At 41.0% G+C, this 24,197-nt stretch overlaps 1 protein-coding gene across 10 annotated transcripts in view; it reads right to left on the reverse strand.

Annotated features, from left to right (window-relative positions):
- Positions 1-24,197, reverse strand: part of CASK (peripheral plasma membrane protein CASK) — a 45,869-nt gene extending 21,672 nt beyond the window's left edge. For 2 of the 10 annotated variants that reach the window (XM_041775246.2, XM_070286569.1), the window contains exons 1-8: positions 24,015-24,197; positions 21,796-22,181; positions 20,730-20,842; positions 20,120-20,225; positions 19,973-20,050; positions 18,671-19,028; positions 18,341-18,608; positions 17,855-18,204 (exon numbers count right to left, since the gene is read on the reverse strand). In XM_041775246.2, coding sequence (XP_041631180.1) covers positions 17,855-18,204; positions 18,341-18,608; positions 18,671-19,028; positions 19,973-20,050; positions 20,120-20,225; positions 20,730-20,842; positions 21,796-21,854 — 1,332 coding nt within the window. In that variant the 5' untranslated portion in view covers positions 21,855-22,181; positions 24,015-24,197. Of the gene's footprint in view, positions 1-1,919; positions 1,981-2,302; positions 3,779-12,492; positions 12,746-17,854; positions 18,205-18,340; positions 18,609-18,670; positions 19,029-19,972; positions 20,051-20,119; positions 20,226-20,729; positions 20,843-21,795; positions 22,182-24,014 lie in introns of those variants that run through there. The other 8 variants (XM_017165117.3, XM_017165116.3, XM_017165120.3 and 5 more) reach the window with 7 other exon arrangements.

Genomic DNA, 24,197 nt, shown 5'->3' on the forward strand with positions numbered 1-24,197 from the left:
CTAGCGCAAAAATTGAAAGGCGTAATGGTCCTGTGTCGCAGCAGCGGCAACCTTCGGCCGAAAAGGACTCTCCCTCCAATCATTTTGCATACGACTCGCTCCGCTCCGTATCCTGTTTCCCCCCTTGTGCGTGATTCGGTTGGCTTCGCTTAATAAATGACAACGAGCATATTATGCTCTATAATCGAGTGGAAGAGAATTATTTTGTGTGAACTAATTGCATTAGTGACATTCAATTTGATGCCGGGGACAAGGGGAAAGCCGGAAAAGTCGAAGAACAAAAAGAAAGCACGGAGAATCAGGGAAAAACAACGTTAAATGGCAATTGTCACAAAAGGGCCGGGATTTCTGATAGTCGATCCCTAGTCGCTGCTGCTGTTGCTCTAGTTTCTATGTTGCCACATCGTGTAGTTTATTCCGCAGTCAAGCAAAAACCTGCGCCTGTCGCTGATTTAGGAAAAGCGACCCAAGCTCAAGCCCCAGACCTAGTCCCAGCCCCAGCTATAGGCCCACTCTCAGCTGAAAGCCAAAGCCAAGGCCCAAAAGCGAAGCCCAAACCCCAAAACCAAAACCTAAACTAAACCCAAAACCCAAACCTAGGACCAGGCGGGTCCCCGAGCCGGGCATAAAAAACCCAACCGGGTCACCGCTTGGGCAATCATGTGAATCGAGCTCTTTATAATTTGCGAAACTATGTGAGCCCGCCCAGCCGAGAGTTGCTATGGATGTTCCTTTTGTGTCTGGATTATAGCTTCATAGGTATACAAATGTAAGGTGGATTTACTTCATGGCCTACTTCGAAGGCTTTCAGATGAATTCAAAAGCTGTTTTTGCTTGTCAATCTCGGTTTAAGTTGGCAAAAATGCTTTAAAATTTATAAAGAGTTAAAGAAACTGGGTGGGTCTGCTTATATTTCAGTTACAAAATTATAAGAATATATAAAAGGTGGAGATTTTTTATATATGATTTGTTAATATATAATGTTTAATTATATTAAAATGTAAAAAAAGGGTCTGAGAAGTTTATAAACTCTTTTTCTTGTCTGATTTAGAAGTTCAAAGATTTTCTCTTTCGTTTAATTATTTGCTTCTCCAGGGAAATGTGTGTGTGTGTGTGCTCACCCTTAAATGAATAATTGAATTTTGCTTTTATCTCATTATCCTCTATATATACAAGAAAAACAAGCATCAAATTACATGCACATTTTTAGACGATTTAATGTAAGCCTTATTAGGTTGAATACGTTTTGTTAGCAAGCCAAGCCATTATCCCCCTTGAAGTTGAGCCACAAATTTAAATTATTTATATGCAAAACGGAAAACCATTTTACCTTGACAATGTTCGTTAAGAGTTTTAAGAGGCTAAAATTGTATTCAAAAGAAAAAGATTAACTTGTTGTTATATAGATAATACGTTATTTAGACTTTAAATTTAAACAAGAAAACAGGAAATATGTTAAAATTAGCTCTGAATTAAATTCATAAACAAAGTATAGACATATTAATATTGTATCAATATTTTCAAGAAAATCGATATAAAAATCATTTCGATATATGTTCCATAAAATTGTAAACCGATATATTGGATCCATATAATCGAAAAAAGAGGTGTCTAATTTTAACTTAAAAAATATCAAAACTTTAAAGTAAAGGCAATATTTTTTTATAATTAAAATATTCTAATACCATAGGTTACAATATTTGCAATATTTTTAGTAATATAATTTGCCATCGATAAACATTTCCAGGATAGATATCCTTTAAACTGAAACCCCTAAAACCCCCCTCGTTGCTCTGTTTTTTGTGTATATTTTTTAGGTTTGGTGTGTGCCTATGTTCCTGATTTTTGTGTTTATGTTATATCATTTTTTTTTGGTGTGCATGTGTGTGCAAACCTAACCCAAATGAAAATAATCTTACATGTCGTTGACACATTTCGGAGCTCTGCCAAAACGCTTGGTTTCCGCTCAGCATTGCTTACCTGCCAGGCCACAGAGAAAGGGGAAAGCCATTGGGGAAGAGAGAAGAAAAGAAAGAGAGATTATGAGTTGGAATTGCAATTAATTAAATCAAGTTACGACTAAGTCTTAGGGCTAAACACTACTTAGAGATACGCTAATATTTACAGTATCTATGGCAAAACTGAAGAGCGCAATAAACATTTTGTGGCAAGCTGAATTAGTCAACGGATTTTAGCAACTGATTGGGTTTATCATATATATATATATAATACAGGATATAGTACACTTATAGTACAGTACAGTACAGTACAGTACAGTTAAGCCCTTCCCGAACGGTCTCACCTGGTGTCCGGAGCAAATGGAGCCATTGGGCACACGAACGCGGAAGGGACTGTGCACCGGGCAGGAGGTGCGCGGTCCCCAGCGTGTGGCCGCCGCCTGCTGCAGGGACAACGCCGAGCTGCACGGATTGAAGAGGGCCGGCGGCGGCGGTATACTGATGGAACTGAGTCCGCTCAAACTGCGACAATGGCCGCCGGCGGAGGAGGCGGCCAGCATGGCGGCCTCAGCGGCCGGACACTGGGGCATTGTGGCCATAGATGGCATACCCAAGGGTATACCCTGGCCGCTGCTGCCGACACCGCTGCCGCTCATGCCGCTGCTGCCGCTGCTGCCCAGCAGGGACATGTGCGAGCCACCGGACATCAACGATTGTGATGTTAGCCCATGATGCTGGCACATGCCCAAGGGGGGAGCTATGCCGCCGCCGCCGCAGGATGTCACGCCGCCGCCGCCGCCGCCGCTGCTGGACCATGGACTCGCTCCCGGCCCTGTTCCCGCTCCAGATCCAGCTCCAGGTCCAGCTCCTCCCGCTCCACTACCGCCAGCTGCCGCTGCTGCCTGTGGGTCGCCGCCGGCACAGTAGTGATCCACCGTAAAACTGTCTTGGCTACCAGAGCATTGCAGGCGATGCGGGGGCGGTGGCGATGCGTGGCGCGGATAAATGTTGTGTCCTCTTCTGCCGCTTTTCTAGCTTTTCCTTAGCTCTTAGCCTTAGCCCCTTAGCCCTGTGATATGTGCTTTAGGCCAAGTTGCGGATTCGGTCGGTTGTTGCTGGTGTTGCGTCGGCGCCTGTCGCTGTTACTGCTGCGGATGAGCATTGCTCACACTTTGCCGTCTGGTTTCAGCCTATTTTCCAGGCTTTTCCTTAACCATATACTTGGGGGGGATCACAGCTTTTCTCAACAAGAGCTCCTCTCTATTTTCCTAGTATTTATTAATCAACAACAACTATTTCTGGGGGGGCGTGTTAAAAGTCTACAACAATTAATGTTCTTTGTCGTTCGGTTGCTTATTGTTGTTGTCTCTATTTAGCGTTTATTTATTAATTGTTATGTAAATTCTGTTGCTATCACTGATAAATCATGTAAGTGTGCTTGTTGTCTCTGTGCTTCCCACGTTGAATTGGTTTTTTTGGGTTTCGGAGTTTGGCTTTTTGGCGAAAAAATTATTGTTTCCTTTTAATTGAGGCGCTGCTTCGCTATTTAGTTTTAAATGCTTGAGTTTTTATGGGCTGCAATTGATGCAATTAACTTGTTCATCACAATTGTAATTAATTTGTTGTATTTTTTGGGTTTAGCTTTTTGGTTTTTACTAGTTTTTATTGAATTTTCTATATAGATAGATGTGTCTTCTTTTATAATTGGTTTAATTTGATGCAACTTTTAGAGTTAAATTTGGAATTGATTTGGTTATGTGGTTTTTGTTTTTAGCTTTTTGGTTTTCTTTTTGTTTTGTAAATTTTCTAGCATGCGAGTTCTGCAAAGGAAAATTGTTGAAAAGCTCAAAATTTAACGAAATTTATTCGACTGCGAGCGAATGTGTGTGGGTGTTGGCTGGGTTGTATGTGGGGGGTGTTAAGGGTGTTAACTATATATACAAAAACTCAGCACAGCAGGTGAAAGGAATTTTGGGGTTTAAGGAATTCCAATTTGATGTAGCATACTGTTGAGAGCTCTCTCTCGAACGAGTGTTTTCGCATTTTATACAAATAAATTAGATATTTAATCCCTTAGACACACACACCTGAACAATTGAAATTAGTGAAACGGTAGGCGGGCCTACACCTCTACCTGAAATCTCCATCCCCGAAAGCAATCAACGAAACAGATGGGAACCAAATGGAGCATAATATGCACTGGGGAAAAGTCGGTCAGGTGAGATAAAGTGTGAGAAAATTCGAATAAAAATAGGAAACAATATTTAAAAATTACATCAAGAATTTCTTCAAATTGTAAACTATTAAAAACCTATTTAAACCAATAATTTTCAATGTGATATGCATATCTAAGCAAGTAAAATATACATAACTTAAATTTAAAAAAATGTATAAAACCAAAAAATTTTTAATGAAATTTTTAAACATTTTATTTCTCTATCTATGTTATTAAAAATGCTTTTATTTTAATGTTCCTTCGCCATAAATTACTCGAAAGGGTTATGGTAATTTTTTCCAGTTCATTAACAAGTTGAAAATCTTTGTTGTTAAGCTCTAACAACATCCTTTTGTTTCTGTGCACAGACAGTTCGCTCTATTCGACGCCTCGTTTTAATTAAACTCACTGTCTAGGCAACGGAAAATGTGTATTTTATATGCCTCGGAGATAAAAATAAAAATTTACAATATAAAAACCTGTGTTGTCCCTTGGGGGCTGCTGACTGAAAAACACTCCAGCTCGCGGGGGTGGCAGAGCAGAACAGAGCTTTTTATCTAAACGGTTCCAAAAGGCAATCGTTTGGGGAAAAAGCCTTAAAAATAAAAATAAAAAAACGAAAACGAGCGGCGAGGGGAGGAAAAAACAAGACTGTGAAACAGAAAAAAACAAAATACAAGAACATGAAACTCGGGGAAATTATATGCGCTAATAAAGGCAGGAAGGCAGGGAACACCAAGGGCGAGAGATAAAGAGGGCCGAAGGACCCGAGGACTCCATTGCCAGGCAATTCCCAGGCGACTATCGGGACCGCAGGCGGAGACTATTTATGCTAAATAGTTTTCAACAAACTCCACACTGACTGCCGAAAGTCTGTAGCCATCGAATTAAATTAAAACGGAATTGTGAATGCTTAAATAATATTCGCATAATAAAAGGGACGACCCCACCGAACCGGGGAGGCGTTGTTTGCTTTTGGCGCAGCTTCCGCTGAATGCTAATGTGCCACATGCCGCCCATAATTGAATGGGAACGTGCTCGTCGCGTTTTCGGTCTTCGGTTTTCTGTTTTCTGGCTTTGGCCAGGATAAAGGTCCTCGGGGCCAAAAAAGCGGTACCCCAAAAAAAAAACGGGGGCAGGAAGTCAGCCAAGGACGTGGAAGCCACGCCGTTGCCGCGGCAGCTCAAAACTTTGCAGCGGAACATACGCGTTCAAAATAACCAAATTCAATTCATAAAAGATTCAAAAACCAACAAAGAAAGTAAGTATGGCGCAAAAACAGTGAGAGCGAGAGCGAAACCATCAACTGCTGGAAATAAGGACCAAAAAGGACGAAAAGAGAACCGCAATCGAGCTCAACTACCAAAGCTGCGTTGAGGTAAAGTGAGTTTTAGCAGTCCATCTCTCACTGGGGGAGCCCTCCTGAAGGACCTGTCCCTCCGCCGCCTGAAGGACTAAGCTGCACTCTGCAGGAGCAGAAAACTGATGAATTTGGCAGTGGAAGCAGTAAAGCAGAAAAGCAAAAAATAAAACTCAACGCAAATGAAACCTAACAAATTTTTCATGTACAGTGGTCACTTTGAAATGGCCAAAAGTTTGGCTTTTATATAGACACAAAAACCAATTTATGCTCTATTCAAACCGTAATTTCACCGCTATTTTGTGACTTCAATTTCGTGGAATTCGACTCTTACATATCAAATGGGGAATTATTTATTTAAAGTACTGTCTCGTGTACTTTCTGTTTCTGTTTCTATTTCATGTAATTTAATTTTTTTTTGTGGCTTTAATTTTATGTATAGGATTCATTAAGCTCCAAGGTTGCATTTTAAAGCAAGGGGAAACAGTAATTTGTTTATAAAACTAAAAAAAAACATTGAGAATTTAATAAAGAAAATAAAATATTTCAAGAAACTTTCTTGGTTCTGCATGCATTCATACGTTTCAATTACATTTTTAGTGTACTTTCTTCCAAAAACACTGCTATTGTGAATTAACATAGGAAAATTACATTTTTTCAGGAATTTATAGGGAAATCTTTTGGTTCTTTGGGATCTTCCAAGTAATAACAAAATCTCCTTTCTTTTTCTTTCGAAACTTTTGTATAAGAATTTTAATGGAAAACTTAAACTTCTTGGACATTTCTCAGTTCTTCTAAGAAATAATATAAAATCCTTGGAAAATACAATTATTTGACTTTTAGAAACTAACAAATTAAAGAGTTTTCACTATCTGCATCTTGACTTTTACTAGATAATTACAGAAATATACAAGTTTTTGCTCTCTAAACTTTCCTTTATACCAGATATTGCACTTAATTACCGTGTAATATATATGCAAATATCCAAGTTCTAATTTCCACTGTAGTTTTGGAGTCTCTGTCTGCTTTCTTCTCGCCTTTCTCCCTCAGATATATACAGTTCTCTGTGTGTATATATACACATTTTTGATAAGGCAAACGGAAATGGCATAGGAAACCGTCTGATGCTGCTGTTTTCGGGAAGAGGGGAGGCTGTGCTGAGGGGTGAAGTGAAGTGAATTGAAGCGAACTTCAGTTTGTTGAGGAATTCCAAGTTCTGCAGGTGGGGAGCAGGTGGTACTCGTGTGGGTGGTTGGTGGGTTGATTCATTTCTGAGGTGAGCTATTTGTTTTTCAAACTCATACTTACTGCAACGAAATGCTGTTGTTTTAACTCGTTGTTTAGTTTGTGTTTAACTTTTTTTTTAACTCTGAAGGATTTTTGTTATTTATGTTTATTGAATTAAAGAGTACATGGTTTCCTGTTTTTTATTGTTTCAATATATTTGTTGCTTGCACTGGCTTTAGTTTTTTTTTTGCGGTTGAAATATATTTAAAATTATTTTACTTTTGGTTTGATTTACAGTACAACAAACACATGCTCACACAGACAGTAGCACACGCACTTTAACTCTCTCCCACACACACACACACACACGATACGATTAATTTAATTCAATTTTGGAGGCGAGTTTTTTCGGTGGCGCGTTTCGTGAAATCATTGATAATCATTTTTGGCAAATCGATTTGGCAATGCGGTCGCTGTCGCTGCGCTGCCAACTGCCAGCGTCGCTGCCTTTGCCTTGTTGCGGTTGTTGCTTCGCCAACCGCGAGAAAGAGAGCCAGCCAGCTCACGCTCTCTCATCCAGACAAGAGCAATATAGAGTGGGAGAGCGCAGCAACTCCCACACATACACACAAACGGCGAGGGAGAGCGGGGAAAAGGCAAGAAGCTGACCGGATCGGACAATATGCAAAAAAAAAGGAATAAAAAGAAAAAGAGAGGCTGCGAAAAAAACCACGCACACTTTCCTGCCTTTCCTTTGGCTCGCGTAAATGTGTGTGGGAATTTTTCGGGCGAAAATCAATTGGAATTTTTTCGTTGCCTACTTTTTTGCGCGCAACTTGGGCAAGCTGTTTGCTCACGGAACTTTAGCGATTTTTTAATTAAAAAGTTTGCAACAGTTTCCAAAGTTTTCATGAGTTTTTTTGTGGTTTTAGTTGGGTTTTTTCTCGCTTGTTGTCTTGGGTTATTTATCACTATAACTGGGCTTTTTCTTGGCGTTTTTCTCTAGATTTTCCTTTGCCTTTTCCCATTTTCCTTTGCATTTCGCTGCGCCGTATGGCAACTCACTGGTGATTGAGTCTCTGAGTTTGTGTGTGTTTTCTTCGCGTGTGTGTGGCTTTGCAGCAGCCGTTTTTAGTCGAGTTGTGCGTGAGTGCGAGTGTGTGTGCTGCTGCTGCTGCTGCGGGCGCTGCTGCGGCTGCTACTGCTGATGCTGCTGCTACTACTACTATGTACCCGTGCTGTCCAGGCAAGGGCTCGCGTTAAACTGGCACAGAACCAGTCAGCAAGGTGCACAATTATAGACTGAATCTCCAGATCCGAGCAGCATCCAGCTGGAGCTTCGCCTCGCTCCGAATTCCGCACTCGCTCAATTCACTGTGCGCAAGCGAGACGACTGCTGTGTCTGTTGCCTTGGTGGCCTGACTTCTGCTGCTGCCCGCTGAATCTGCCCGGCGGATGCAGGAGGCTGGCAGCGGCGCTGGCAGAGGTGTTGACCGCGAAGGACATGCGCAGTAGCTGTCACTGTCTCGCTGCCACATTTCTCACTCATTGGCAATCGCTGGCGATTTCTGCTGCTGCACAGTGGAAAATAAGAGCTCTCTTTTGCATCTTTAATGCAAATGTGGGAAAATCTCAGTATAATTTATAATTTGCATCAAAAATGTATGTACACATGTATGTATGTATTTATGCTTAAAAGTCATAATATCAATAACAAATAAGCAATAAATCTACAAAACATCCAGGTTTTAGTTTTTATAGGCCATACACATTATTATATTCATTTACAAATATTTTTCTGACCGATTTTTAAAGCACTTAAAATATTATGCATACGCAGCGTGGACCCATAAATTCTAAAAGCCCTCCAAAAACTGCACTTATGGACTTTCATCTAATAAAATGTTCCAGTTGGAGACCATTGGGGCTCCTCTGCTGGCGCTGCTGTTTGCGTTTGTCCAACGGTAACGCTAGCTAGCAGCGGAAGCGCTTAACGTAGCTCGCGTGCAAATATTCGTAATTTATAGCGCAACGTCTGCGTCCACGTAGTCGTTAACCCAATCATTGCCAGTGTCATCAGCATTGGACATCAACAACATCAAAAGCAGCATCATCGTCATCATCAGACATTCTGCTCATTAACGCGTAGCAGCAGCAGCACTCTGCAGCTACAGCTGCAGTTCAGTTAGTTTAGTTGGCCAAAAAAAAAAACACCAAAAACCGGGGCCAAAGTAGGTGACTTGTGGCCAGCAGGGTGGACCTTGGTTTTTCGCTGTAATTTAAGGTCATAACATCACCCTACTTATATACCCTTTTGGTGTACGTAAGACATAAAAAAGCACTAAGCAAGGGATGATGCTTTTAACCTTAATCACTTATACGCAGTGTTGGCAGGCTTCCGGGTTTTTAAGGGACAACAGGAGTTCGCTGATACCGGATTAGGGGTCGTATACGTAATACTTGAGAGCTTGGAATTATTCTATTCTATTTTAGGCCTCAAATCATTTAGTAAAATACTTTTAATAAATGTATTATTATTTTCTTTTGTATTTAAAAATATTTAAACCCAATAAATCATTTCAAAACATTAAAAAAATAACTTTCCAGTTCAAAGAATTCCTCTGATTTCTTAACTTTCCAATTAACTTAACACTAAAAGTGACCCTAATGAGTGCACTAAGACTGCCTAATTATTTCCAATGGCGGTTCACCCGAATATCCTCTAGCACACAATCATCAAGACACTCAGACACTTGCCAAAGAGGATGCGGGCGTGTTGGCAAAAAGGATTCATTGCCAAAAGGGGAAGTAGCAGAAGCAGCCAAGAAGGAGGCGGCAGTGGCAGTGGCAGTAGCGGCAGAAGGTGGAAAACCGCAACCTAATTACATGTGGTAAGGCCCCAGCTATCCATTGGGGCCAGGCAAACAGGCACAGGCCCAGGCACTGGCACTGTTACACAGAGCGACAGGCGGGACGAAAGGAAGGGACAGTCGGAGGGACAGGTCCTTTATGAGTTATGAATCTGTGCTGAGGCACAGCAAATATTTATGGAGCGCTTGTTGTGAATAGCAGGCAGAGGCCGACAGAAAATGGGGTGAAAAGCAGCAAAACGTGATGAGGGGTTTGGCAAAGAAGAAAGGATGCCAGGCCTGGCTGGGAATCGAAGATGGGAATACACTATCAGGAGAAAAAGTCTTTCTAAAGGACACAACAATTAGTAATATCTAAATAATGAATAATAATAAAAACAATGATCTAAGCTATCTATAACTGTATTCATTTCAGTTAAGATATCTTTTTAGCCTTTAATTTCTTGTTGAGCTCTTATTTTTCTTATAATAAAATCTAACATATTCACAAACCATAATAACCTCCTTTAAGGATATAAAATTGGAAAAAAGAAGAGCCTTAGTGGTATCTTCTCAGCCTCGAAGTGCAAAGAAAGCAATTCAGACAATCGATTGATTCGCAAGGACAAGAACTACGACAGCGAGAGCTCACACAAGTTAAACGCGCAGCATAACGGGCTTTTAATTAATGCACAATAAAGGACCTCCCCATCTGCCGCAGCATCTGACACCTCGTCCTTTTACTCTTTCCCCTGTCTCCATTCTCCTTTCGCCATTCACCCACTGGCGTTATGTCAAGTGAATTTGAATCCGAATTCGTTTCGGCCCAAGGTTCCAAGAGCTCAGCAGCTCGAATGGTGCTGAGGCAGGCAGTGTAGGTCAAGGCCCTTTGGAAAAATGGAGCTCGTGTAATCGCATCCTGGCCATAAACTATTAACTTGCTGCTGTCGCCAACGTTTTGTGCCCTGCTGCAGCACGCCAATGGAAAGTGGAGGCAGGATGCAGTCGAAAAGGAAAGGCTGCAGGCAGCAGGAGCAGAGGGGGATCAAGGGTCACAGGTGCACTGGAAAATGTACTTTTCAGATACGAGATAAAAGAGTTACAAGATACAGATACAGTTGTAGTGGTTAAAAAATAATTTCCATAGATTTTTCCAAGGCTATAAATAGATTTTGCTGAGCTGAGTAAGTGTTTAGTAATTATTTTCAGGTTTAAGTTTTATTTTTAAATTAAACAAACAATTCCTACGCACTTTACAAATCGAATCCTTAACCTCATTCTTCTGTATATATTTCCCCAAAAGTTGTACATTTTTTCTCTCTGTGCAACAAAAGAGTGAAAGCAATTTGGCACGAATTTGTCATCTCATCGAAGTGGCAACAAATTTGGCTGCAACACGACGGCAACAATGACAATAACAATAACAAGGATGATGGCAGTTACATAGTTGCAATTGGAGGCCCTGAGTGCCACAAAGGGGCGTGGCGTGGGGACATTTATGTGTGTTGTGTGTGTTGTGATGTGTGCAGCCAAAAGAGTAACCCTAATGTGTCAGTGGGGCAGGCGGCGGGACAGAGGACAGAGGACAGAGGACAGAGGACATTCTCGTCCTGTAACTACTGCTGCTGTTACTGCTGCTGCTCCTGACAGTTTGCTTGCTTAGCCTCGTTGACACGTTTAGTTGTCAACTAAACCCACACACACATACACACAACACTCCTCCCCGCACGCACACCCGGGGGAAGGACATACACACGGATGTGTGTGTAGACCGTGCAAATCAGAAACAAGTCAAAGGTAAAACGAGCGTTGTAATAATGCTGATGGCATCCCAGAAATCGAGCCAAAAACGAGGACATGTGGGGTTAAGGGAAGTGGTAGTGGCACACACACACATACACACATGGCACACAAAAATGCAAATTCGTTGGCCATTTGGTAAATTGATTTTGCCATTGCAATTGGCCAATACTCAATGAGGCTCTGAGTCTCGGAGGTGAATAAACGAAATGATAGCAAAACGAAGCGTTTTATGTTCCTTGAAGTCTTACTTAAAGATGAGAGCACCTCAACTGGGGAATAGGATTTCAATATGGCAAATGGACAGCCAGTAAGAGAATAGCCTTATCTCTACAGATGATTGAAACAATTGAAAGGATGGCAGAAATAATATTAGAGAAGGCCAAAAAGTATCTAAAATTGAATTATCATTGCATTAACTTTAAATCCTATTTGAATTTAAATTTATGGCTGGTTATTGTTACCAAAAACATTTAATTTTATTCCATAATCATTGCCTTTTTGGAATTTATTCTAGCTTATTTGAATTTATTATCAGTTTTTTTTTTCTGATAAATCTCTGATTTAAATAAAGGCAATTAAGTAGAAACCGCTTGATTGGTTCGGTATTTAATAAATTATGCATTTAAAATGTATTTATTAAATGAATTGTTGTTGTTGACATGCTTTGCATTGTCATAAAAACCACAAAAACTAATTAATAGTTTAAAATACATATATATATACATATATATAAAACCCCAGAGACATGAAAATATTAATTAACTCAAATCTAACATTTATTTGATTGAAACTAAAAACTAATTAAGTTTAGCTAAACAGCTCCCTTAGAATCATTTGCGTTTGACCGCATTATGCGGGAAACGGAAAACGGAAAGCGACGTTTTCCCGCCCGCTTTTCTAGTTTTCCCCAAACGAAACGGCGGGCTGGAAAGCAAAAACAGTAAACAAAATTTAATCAAAGTTTGGCCGCAACTTAAATCAAAGGCAACTCCACAGTGGCCAGAGCCTAGCGGCCACTTTTCCCACCATTTTTTAGCTATTTTTCCCACCCCCTCGAACCCAAAGGTGAGGCTGATTTACCTGGTGATGAAGATTGTTGTAGTAGCGGGTTATATATGCGGGCAGCAGTTCAGCTGTCTCCAGGCCTATCCACTGAAACTCCGCCTCCACCTGGGGAGGCTGCTGGGACATCAACAGGGCATCCGATGAGCTGAGGCCACCGTAGCAACCGCAGCAGCGGCAGCAGCAGCACGCATCCTCGTCGGCCTGGTCCGCCTCCTCCATTCGTGGCTTTATCAATTTATAATTTGATTATTTGTTCCTTGACAAAGCATTTAATTTTCTTCTTTCTCTCTTTTTTCTCTTTTCTCTTTCGGTTTTCCTCTTTACGGTTTTCCTGGCGCAACACATTTGAATTTAAATTGAGTTATGGCTGGCTGACAGGGGCTGCTGCAGTATCTTCTTGTGCTGCCAATTTATGAGCAGGGCCACGGCCCGTCCCCAGCGCCAGGCGGCGGCATCAGTATCCATATCCGCAGTATCCCTGCCCCACGGATTTTGCCGTAGCGGCAGCGGGAGCGTTAGCTGGAGACGCATCCGGATGGTGGTTGCCATTTTGTCAATTGCTCCCATGTGGATTTTGCCGCCAAACACGTGGGCTGTCGCCTGCCTTGCTGATGGAGGTTACCGAGGCTATGGAGGCTACGCGTTGGTTACGGCGGAAACTCGCGCGCGTAATTGGCACACTCACGCACACATACACTCACTCACCGGTGGAACATCTGCCGGGTCCGGGACAGCGTCCTGTTAATTGGGTCAAGCGGAGGGGAAACCCCCACGAGAAATAGACTCTTCGCGGCTAAAACTAGAACTCAAACCGAAAAACTCTGACTCAAACTCAAACTGAACTCGACTTGACGAAGGTTTTTCGGCCACAATTCTCCGGAGAAAAGAAGGGACAAGCATGAGGAGGAGGTGGGGGAGAACACGGACGCGGAGTAGGACTCGTTGCCCGCCATTTTCACACATCAGCGGGCAAGTGGCAAATAAATCCGAGGCGAACAAATCCGCCGACGTTCCCCAGCGGCGACTGCGCCGCAAACTAAACTGAAATCTCGGGTGCGCGCTTTTTGTTTAAGTCAATCACGAGTGCTCCGTTGTTGCAACTTGGCCAACAGTGTTGGCCAGGCTTCGAGGTATAGTTGTAAATAGGTACTGGGTGTGACTGTACCTAAATAACAGAATTTGAGACACTATAACCACATATTAGACCTTTAAATGAGGCTTAAGAAGCAACTACTCTACCAAGCAGTAACCCAGATTTTCTGAGATTTTGCTATACAAAAGGTCCTTCTTTTTCATTTATGTCACTTATTGGTTTAGAAAATAACTGAAAACCAAGTCAAACGATTTAACAATAATTCTTATAATGAAGTTTCTTTATAAAGCCCTTAATAAATCCTTAAACAAACTATAAATACCTGAAGAAACCTCTTAAAGAAGTCTTAACATATTTTTTTAACTGTACCTGTACTGCTTTCTCCCTTACAAAAGTTAACCCTTCACTTTACTAACAAAAAATAGTACCCCTTGGCATCACTGCAACGCACCCAGTGGATTAAATGGGGAAAGAGAGGGGCCGTGTGGAAGCGAAAGAGAGGCCAAACTGCAGTTTGCTGCAATTTGCAGAGAGAGAAGGGAAGAAAGTAGTAGAGAAAGAGCAAGAGAGAGAGAGAGGTGTAAGCTTTGCAGCATACAGTTGGACATTGGCATTGTTGTTGGCACTGCAGCCCTGGGCAGCAACATCCCCCAACATCCCACTATCCACACTATCTCCACCTCCTCCACCTCCACCCCCACTGAGCTGTGTATATAGCATTAACACATTCGTTCATCGCTTTCATCGTTGGCCTGCGTTTTCCTGCAGTTGTTCATATTTTTTGTTTGCAGATTTTTCTTTCATTCCTTGGGCTTGATTTTTTCCCATTTTTTTGTTTCTGTTTTTTTTTTTTTTGCAGATTGCTCGGATTTATGAAAATGAGACTGGGCTTGCGTCACACAGACACACAGACAGAGTCCGAGCCAGGAGAGGCGCAAAAATAAATAAAAGAGGGAAGCCAGGAAAATCAGGAAAAGCAGCAACAGCAGCAGCAGCATCGCAGAGGCGGCGCAAAAAGTGTAGTCTGCTTCAAGGAGCAATTAACGACAGTGGATGGCACAGAGTTATGTTATAGCACTGCGTCCATATCACACTCAGCCAGTCCCAGTTCCAGTCAGCCACCCAGCAAGACCGCACCACCACCACCCAGCCATCCAGCCATCCAGCCATCCATCCATCCACTGAACCCATCCGGCGGAGTGGCGGAGGAAGTGTACTTTATACCCTAGAAAATACACGGGACGGGGGTAAACCAATGAGGAGCTTAGGCCGATTCTGGCAAATAATTGGATACTCGTGGGAGGATGAATCCTTGCGCACATAAATACTACGGCGAGTTGTCCTTTTTAAGTTCTTTGACTGGGCCACATTAAAGCCCACTTTGATGAGTGCAATTCTGTTGAAGAGCTCTGCTTGATAAAGAGCCTTCCCTCTCGGAAATACTTGCATTTGAATTGGAAATAGACAAGTATGTTGGACTAGACATTGTTATTTTAATGTCGTTGATACGATTGAGGGGGAAATCTCTTTTGATATTGAACTGATAGAGTTTAGTGAGGCTTTTTAACATTAAAAGGGGTTTGGAATAGAACAGAGATGGCCTGTTTTAAGTTCTGTGGTAATGAAAGGAGTTTATAGATCATTATTACAAATTTTTACAAAGCTAAGACCATTCAGGGGAGTTTTTAAAGTTTTTGCTTGTAGTTAGATCTATTTGCTTTCTATATTGTTTTATTAATTTAAGCTGGAATATTCTTTTTAAAAGTTTTTTCAAGAACTCCTGAAGTTTAAAAGTATTTTTCAATTATAAAATCTCCATGCCGATTGAGAATAGATTTCTCTCCATGATTGGCAATAAGTAAATGCAAGTTTAAAGTGTGACATGACCAACGTTTACCACAAATGAATAGCAAATCTAACTTTTAAGAGCTTTCATAACTTGGTTTAAATTTTCAGCATTATTCCCGAGAGACTATTAGAAAGACCTTCAATATTTGGACTTTAAAATGAAAGCCATGACTCGTTAAAAGTTGTCTTCCGGTTTCAAAGAACTTCTCCCAAAGCCCTCTTTATAGGGATAGCCATTAGGCAGGCATATTACTACTAGTATCCAATAACGGAGCAATTGAAATCAATTTGATTCCCCGCAGAATTTCCAATAATTTTTTACGGTCCTATTTCGGCCGTAAGGATATTTGATGTTTCGTCGAGGCAAGAATTTACCCCATCCATCGCCTTCCCCTTCTTTTTTGCTTATTTATTTTTTGTGTGTTCGTTATCGTTAAATGTTTTTGTTCCCCTTTTCGTGAAGTAGGAAAGAGTGAAAGAGCGACGAAAGGAGTGAAGGAGCGGCGGCGAAGGATGGCCATATGCCGACATAGTCGGGAACAATGCACTATGGGGAATTTTGCCATTTCCGTGGTATTTAGTCATTTTATCAAACTTTAAATATTTGAGTTTTTTTTATGTAAACATATTAAAAATATATGGCTCTATAAAATGTAGTACCAGAAATGTTAATTAACAGTGCACTGTTAAGCCTATCCACTGTTAAAGTCGGCTGTTGTAGCCAAAATGCACGTGATTGAAAATAGCTATTTTTTATTCGGTTACTTTGAAAGTGAAAAACTTAAAAGTAGAACCAATTTTTGATTAAAGTTTTGATGGAGACCAATCGTACTGGTAATTATTATGTGTAGTGTGTACTAATATATTGATCTGTGCGTGTCTTACAGATATATTGCGATTTTTCTAAGTGTTCCTCTAAGAAAATTTTTTTGAGAAAATATTTAACTTTAAAGAGACCTATAAAAAATATATGTCTTTGTATTGCTGTACGTCCGATATATGTTGTAGAGGCATTCATTCTAAATAAAAGGCAATTTTTCTCAATGTGCACAAATCCGCACAATCTGCGTAATTAAATTTTTTTTGCAGGTCTTTTCGAGCAAATTTTACCAAGAAAAAACCATTTTCCAAGTTAATTACATATAAATATTAATGTCTCAAATCATTTTACCAGTTTAAAAGGCAAAAGCTAATTTTTTTGCATTAATGTAAGTGCCAAATGGAAGTTATTAGCGAATTTGAAGGCCTGGACCTCTTTCATGAAGAAATTGAATATGAAAATTACGTTTTTTATTTTATATCTGACGAAGAGCTTGAAAATTAAGACAATGTATTTTTTTTATTATGTTTTTAAAATATATTATTTGAAAAAAAGAAAAAATCTCCTTATACACTTAAAAAAATAAAAATAAAAATAAAAAATTCGTCAAGCGAGGGCGGAACCACGCCCATTTTCCCAAAAATCATTTCTTATGGAGTCCATAATTATAATAAAAAAAACCGTTTCGAAATATATTATTTAGTTTAAAAGTTATTAATTAATACCATAAAAATGGCCAAATTCCCCATAGTGCAATGATGGCCCTTGAGCCGTGTACTCGTAGCATACTTTTCAGCGCAAAAAGCCCCCCGGGAAGGAAGGAGAACTGAGCCCCAAGCAGCAGCCCGGCCAGTGCGGATGTCCTACCTCTGGCTGGCTACCCTCCTGCCTTACAGCCTGCCCACCTCCACTTCTGCAGATGATGCTGCTCTGCTGTTGTTGCCTTAGCTCTTGTTCTGGCTCTGCGCTCTACGTCCGAAATTCATTTTGGTTTATTCTGATTAAACTGTTTATATTTGGTTGCATTAGCTGTTCTATGTTTTTACACTAAGAAAAAAGTATACTTCTTTTTACAAATTATATAAAATATCCTTAGAAAGTAGTTTGGATATTTAAAATCGATTTTAAAGTGTCTTTTCTTTTCATTTTAATCCTTAAAAGTGTTTTAAATTTTATATTTTGCAGCACACAGTTATTTTTTGTAATACCTTTCAAAAACCTTTCCATCATTCTCTTCTCCCAGTGTGATTATGTCCCTGTACAGGCATTGTATATGCCACTGTATGAGTCTCTGTTTAAGCAAAGGATTAGTGACTCTGTCTGCGCCCGAATCCTAGGAGTGATGGCCAGCAGACTCATTCTCCTGCGCCGGCTTGTTTGCCCGCACTAAATACATTTCAAATTTGTTTAAGCTTAAGCCAAAGCGAATTGGGCGACTCAAGTGGATCGTAGATTGGTATGAACACAAAGGCAGACAAAGAGAGGGAGACCGGAATCTGGAGGCCGGAGTCCGAGCCTGTGATTGCCAGATTATTGCGAAAAATAAAGCTTGCCACAAAATGCCCAGCAGAGAGTAAGAGTAAACAACAAAAGGCTTCTGTTGCCAGCACACTCACCTGCATGTGGGGGGCGGCCAGGAGCTGCAGCAGCTCGTCCTTGGCATACTTGCCGCCCAGTGAGTTGCCGCCGGCGGTTGACGAGAGCAGCTCCAGGACATCGCGACTGCGTCCAACTGCCTCGGCAGCAGGCGCACGTCCATTGCTGGTCACCACCGTCGCTGCGATCCGGTCGAACAGCTGCAGGAACTGGTGCAGCCTGCTGTCGCGTAACATGTCCCGCAGCACATCCGCGTCCACGTGTGCATCCTGCAGCGAATAAATGTCATCCAGGCAGTCCAAAATTCGCTGTACTGCCTCAATGCCGGCCTCCTCGTCGGCCCACTCGTCCGTGGCGCCAGCTATGGGCACTGCAATGAACGGGAAAAAATGATTAACAATTTATTTTAAGCCTCTTATTGAATTCTATGGGTAAAATTTTTAAAAATAACCACAATTCAGTAGATATGGCTTGTTAATTAAAATTTTAAATAAATAAATACTAACTATCCGCATCGGTGGCGTAAAGCGGATCCATATTGGTGCCACCGGCAATGGCCTGAACGGCTCCCTTGAGCTTGCGCCGGGCATTATAACGCTTCAATTCCTCCACCGTGTCCGCCAGGTGAGTGCGCTGCAGTTTATCCCTATCCCTTATCCAGGGATGATCGAGCACCTCGGTGATGGAGAGTCTGTGATGGGGATTGGCGGCCAGCATTTTCATGACTAGATCCTTGGCATTCGCCGATATTGACTTCCATTCGGGCGCCTCAAACTGAAATCATTTTTTAAATTAATTATAAATTGCTGCTAAAATAAATTCGAATTAAAACCCACCGATAACCGACCGCGTGCTATAGACTGCTGCAATCGCACTCCGGATCCTAAAAAGGGCAACCTTCCGGATAGCAGAACGTGGAGCATCACCCCGGCACCCCAGACATCGCAGCCCTTGCCATACAGCCGCCTTGTCACAACCTCCGGCGCCATGTAGTGCGGACATCCGACGCGTCCGTGTGTTTCTATGGTTTCCCTTGTACCCGGCAATTGGATGGCTGATCCAAAGCCGCCCAGCTTCACGGGCGCCGAGTTGTCCACTGTGGCAAGCAGTGCGCAAGCGGGACGCACGTCCCTATGCAAGATGTCGTTTTCATGGCAATAGCGAAGAGCCTCCAGGATTTGGCGCATATAGTGACTGCAAATGGGAAATTGGGTGAATATATATATTATTTCTTTGTTTTTTTAGGCGTTGGTTTCGATGGAAATACTTAATGGAAGCCATAGTAATTGATTAATTGGAATATTTTTCCTTGATTAATCGAACTAGTAATTACAGCGAGTAAGAAGGAGGGGTAATAAGAACAAATGTTTTGAAAAAGTAATAATAACGAGATATATCGACGAGTAACTACAAAGATTTTTACCAACGAATAGTTAGAACTAGTAATTACAGCGAGTAAGAAGGAGGGGTAATAAGAACAAATGTTTTGAACAAGTAATAATAACGAGATATATCGACGAGTAACCACAAGGAATTTTACAATCGAATAGTAACAACGAGTAAATAAAACGAGTATTAAAAACGAGTAATTAAAATGAGCGATTAATTAGAAAGAGTAATTGGAACAAGAAATAACAACGAATATATAGACCGAATAACTAAAACGATTACCTAAACAAAATAATTAGAAATGAGTAATTATAACGATTTAAGTTTGAATATTATTGAAAAACGATGTACTTTGACGTTTTTTTAAGTATATGTAGTTTCTTTTTTGCTTATTAACACAATAATTATAATAATAAGTAAGGTAAAGTAATGATGATCAACTGACTGACTCTTGATTTTGAAATGCTTTCTGCAAGGTATCTTTTCATAAGTATTAACAGTTTAATCAGCATAATCATGTCCTTTTTCATTATTCTCTTTCATTAAATAATTTTCGTGTTTAAAAGCATTTCCTTGGCAGTTGTTCTGGGTATTACAACAACACATTAATTTGGCATTGATACAATTACATTAATTCCCATGTCGATTTGAGTAAAAAAGGCTGTCACAACATGGCCAAATTTAAATTATTGATTTCCCCTTCACCGAAACCAACGCGGATTGAAGAGATTTCCTCTTCCATATCTTACCAGGCAACCGCCTCGCTGTAGACGAACCCGGCAACAGCACGACGCACAACCTCGAAGCACAGGTCGGAGCCCTCCATGCTGCAAGTGTAAAGTGAAAGGATTTTAGGGAGGGGCCGGACTGGTGGGTAGCCGGAGCTGACAACTTACAACTCGAAGACCATGTAGAGCATTCCCTCGGAGCTGTAGGTCTCCAGCAGCTCGACAATGTGCGGATGCTTGAGCATGTGACATATTGTGGCCTCGCGCTTCAGATCTGGAAATGGCAAGGGAAGGGGAAAAACAGCGGCAATTAGTTGACATTAGATGGGAGTGGAGTGGAGTGGAGTGAAGTGGGGTCTGGTGGCCATCCCCGGCCACCCACAACACCAGCTGGCAGTGGCACTAATGGACTTAGCGCTGACTTATGTGCCTGCCATGTATCATTTAGTCAATGGCCGGATGGTTGCGTCTCGTCCACGTCCAGGAGGTCCTGGACGCCCTTGCACTTGAGCAATTTCTTTTTAATTGGCGTCTTGGGCTGGCAAACACTGGCAAATGGCAACAGCCGCCGCCCAGGGGGCGTGCTACACGTGTGGCAGCGGCATAATTTTGAATAATTGAGCATCTTAATTATAATTTATTCACACAGCTCTGGAGCCGGAAAACCAGGGAAATGGGAGCCGAGAGCTCGGAGTCTGGAGCCAGGAGCCGCCGAATCGAACAAGGTTGCTCACTTAAAAAAAAACTAAAGAGAAGATATATGTATATATAGACTCACCCGCTGTGCTTAGTCCCGGACTCGCTGTGAACTTGGCCACATCAACGATTTTGACAGCAAACTGCTGATTGGACTCTCTGTGTATGCAACGCCTCACAATGGAGAAAGGTCCTCTGCAAAAAGGAAAGCGGGTTGAGAGGAGGAGATGAGAGTGAATTTGGATTCGGATTAAACTTCAATTGGAAGTTGATTGTGTCTAAATGGGTGGAGTTGAGGAGAAGGAGGTGAATAAAATTTTATTTTTCTCGAAAAATTCGTATATTGAGAACAAGAGGCAAACAACATTCCTGACAACAAAGCAAGTAATTGAAGATAGTTTCAAGATTAAAGTTTTGAGAATTAAATGTGCAAGCTTGAAGGGGGGAATTTATTCAAAAATGAAGAACATTTTCACAAAATTTAAGTAAATTGTGTTATAGATTTGTGAATAAAGGATTTACCTCAAATAAGTTATGAAAATAATCGCCTTAGGATTAAGAAAAATGAGACAATCAAAATTTAAAGCTTCAATTATTGAAAAATCTAATTTATTGAGCTTTTGTTGAAACAAAAAAAAAAAAATCTATTGAATTAAGTTCTTGGCAAAAAATAAGCAAATAGTTTTGCCTAAAATGAAATACTAATAAATTTCTAAAAAGCTCCTCACACACAAATATTGATGGAATAAAAAATTGATTTAACTTATTTTCAACACAATAGAAATACTTTCGCTGCAATTTTCTTTTCAAAACCAAACTAAATCGAACAAAGTTCAACTTTAAAATGGGGACAACTTTGCCTGAATAGAGCTCACCAAGGGGACTCTGGTGATGATCACAGGAAAAGTAACTAACAAAGCTCTCCAAATATTTGGGCCATACATTTTTGAATAATGCAAAAGTTTGGAAAGTCCAGCGGGCTGGCTGGCTGGCTTCCCTGGCCAATAGTTGTATGATTTACTGTTTGTGGGTGTTTGCTGGGCGCACGGGGCGGATGCATAATACATAATGAGATAATGGCCATGGATGCCAGCTGTCAGCGGCAGATATAGGCGGGGGAGATATTACTCGGGAAAGGACGAACTTACTTGCCAATGACCTCGCACAGCTCGTAGACGTCGTCAAAGAGAATTTCGTCTTCGGTCATTTTGAATAATTGATGAATTGATGCCTCGACTCAATTGCTTTTTCGAATATTGATGAGTTGTGTGTCCTGTTTTGCTCCTGTTTTTGTTGTTGCTATTGCTATTTTTTCGCCTACTGCCCTCCAAAAATGAACATAAAAAATAAACAAAAAAAGGAGCGTCCACTGAGCAACACCAAAAACTTTTCACGTTTTTTTCCTCCCGATTGCTTGCTGATGTTGCTTTGGTTGTTGTTTTTTATATTATTGTTGTTGTCGTTGCTTCGTTGTTGTTGTTGTTGCCGTCGATTAAGTTGCTTTTGCTGGCGGTGTTAAAGATGCATTTTGGAGCTGGAAAAACACACAAGTGTAAATGGTAAAGGTGAGTTTTTTTTTCAAATAAGATGAAGGCCTCTAATCAGATTTATTCAGTGTCGAATTGGAATGTCAACTAGATTATTAGCGATGACAGCCAAGTTTATTAAATAAACAAACAAACAAATAAGGGTGTATTTAATTTAAAGACTTAAACAACAAATTATGACACTTATATAGATCTAAAACACGTTCTAGGTAATAAACTCCGACTTTGAACAAATACTCTTTTTTTAATTCTATCCCATTAATATCGTTTTAGGCCAACAGAGTGGCCTTATTAAACTGACAGTCTCATATCTCCTAAATAATTAATTCCACAAATTAAATTAAATAAATTCTCACCTTTAATTAATTTTATTATGAATCTGTCATCATATCCTTAACATTATTTCAACCTCAACAGTGTGACCATATCAAATTCTTGAAACTGTGTCATATCTTCTGAATAATTAAATCCACAATTGTTATGTACATTTTAACTAACTAACTTTATGAATCCTGGTCATATCCTTAACTTTATTATAAGCTCAACAGTGTGGTCCTTTCTAACAACAAAATTCCTTGGCATAGTGTGATAGCTTTTGAATAATTAATTCCACTTTGTAGAGGTTGGTTGCCCAAAAGGGACCCCTGTTGTCCGAAAAGCCGCAACGGAAATGAGAATTGGCCAGTCACAGACGGTGCGTCCTTTATCGGAATCAACACCGACATGTCAATCACAGTCGATGTCGTATCAGGTGTAAGCCCAAACCCAAAACCCAAATCAATTACAGGCACACCGCACCGAATGCACAAAACGCTGTCGAATATTCCCCGTTCGGTTCGCAAGGAAGGAAGCTTCACGCTGTCAACGGAGTGAATTTTGCAGCGGAAATGATGGGCCAGCTGAAAAGGTAAACAAGCGGCACGAGCCTATGGAAGGGGTTCGTCCTTCCAAAAAGAGAGAGAGAGAGTGAGAGGAAGAGAGCGGCAGGCTATTGTCTTGGTCCATACTATTATTATTATTATGCCTTTTGGGCCCAGCAGCAGTAGCACTTGAAAGAACACAACACACTTTCGCAACAACTTTTAAAGGCACTCCAAAAATTCTTTAAAAAAAAAATACAAAAGAGAGAGACAAAGAGAGACTAGCAGAGAGAGAGAGAGAGGACTAGCTAGTGTGCGCAGGCGTTTTACAAAAAGGAATTCCGTGTAGTTTTTGGTACTTTTGTAAACGTAAAATATATAAACTGTGCTTTTGCTGCTGCTGCTGCTGCCCGGGTTGCATGAATATTTAAATGTGCAACAATTTACGATGCACACGCACACACACACGCACGCTGATCCAGAGATAGGGAGATGGCGAGAGAGAGAAGGTCCTTTTTGGAGTCATGCTTAATGCAGAGCTGCGCATTGGGCGCGGTGTTTTTGGCTCGTTTCGGCTTTTAGCATTCGGGCTCGAGGCTTTTACCTTGCTCTCCGTTCTTGTTGTTGTTGTAAAATGCCTTGACACTTTCCACACGACCTTACCACACACTCACACACCCGTACACTACACACACACACACACACATACACCACACTCTTAATGCATTTTGCCTGCTTATAAGTCTCGAGATTCAGATTCCCCAACTCGAGTGGCATGGCAATTGGAAAATTGATTCTTTGTCTAAAGGATTTGCATGGCTCATGTCCTTTTAGCATTCTAGTCGTTTGTCTCACTTCCCCACACCCCTCACGGCACATACCGCCCCCTTACACACCCCCGCGCACACACATACTCATATTTTCGCACATAAAATCAGAGCTCGCCTGCAGAAAACCCACCAATTTACTGGTTTTCCTTCAACGCCCGCTGATTTTCCGACATCTCGCACACAGGATTGTCAAGGTCCGCGATCCGATTTGATTGGCAAGTTGATTGCATTGGTTAATTCACTAATTTTATCTTAAAACAAACACGGCCCGTGAATTGGAATTTTTTAACCCAATCAGAAAACATCAGTGTGG

Source organism: Drosophila kikkawai, chromosome 3R (genome assembly GCF_030179895.1).
Source record: "Drosophila kikkawai strain 14028-0561.14 chromosome 3R, DkikHiC1v2, whole genome shotgun sequence".
In the NCBI taxonomy this organism is placed as follows: Eukaryota; Metazoa; Arthropoda; class Insecta; order Diptera; family Drosophilidae; genus Drosophila; species Drosophila kikkawai.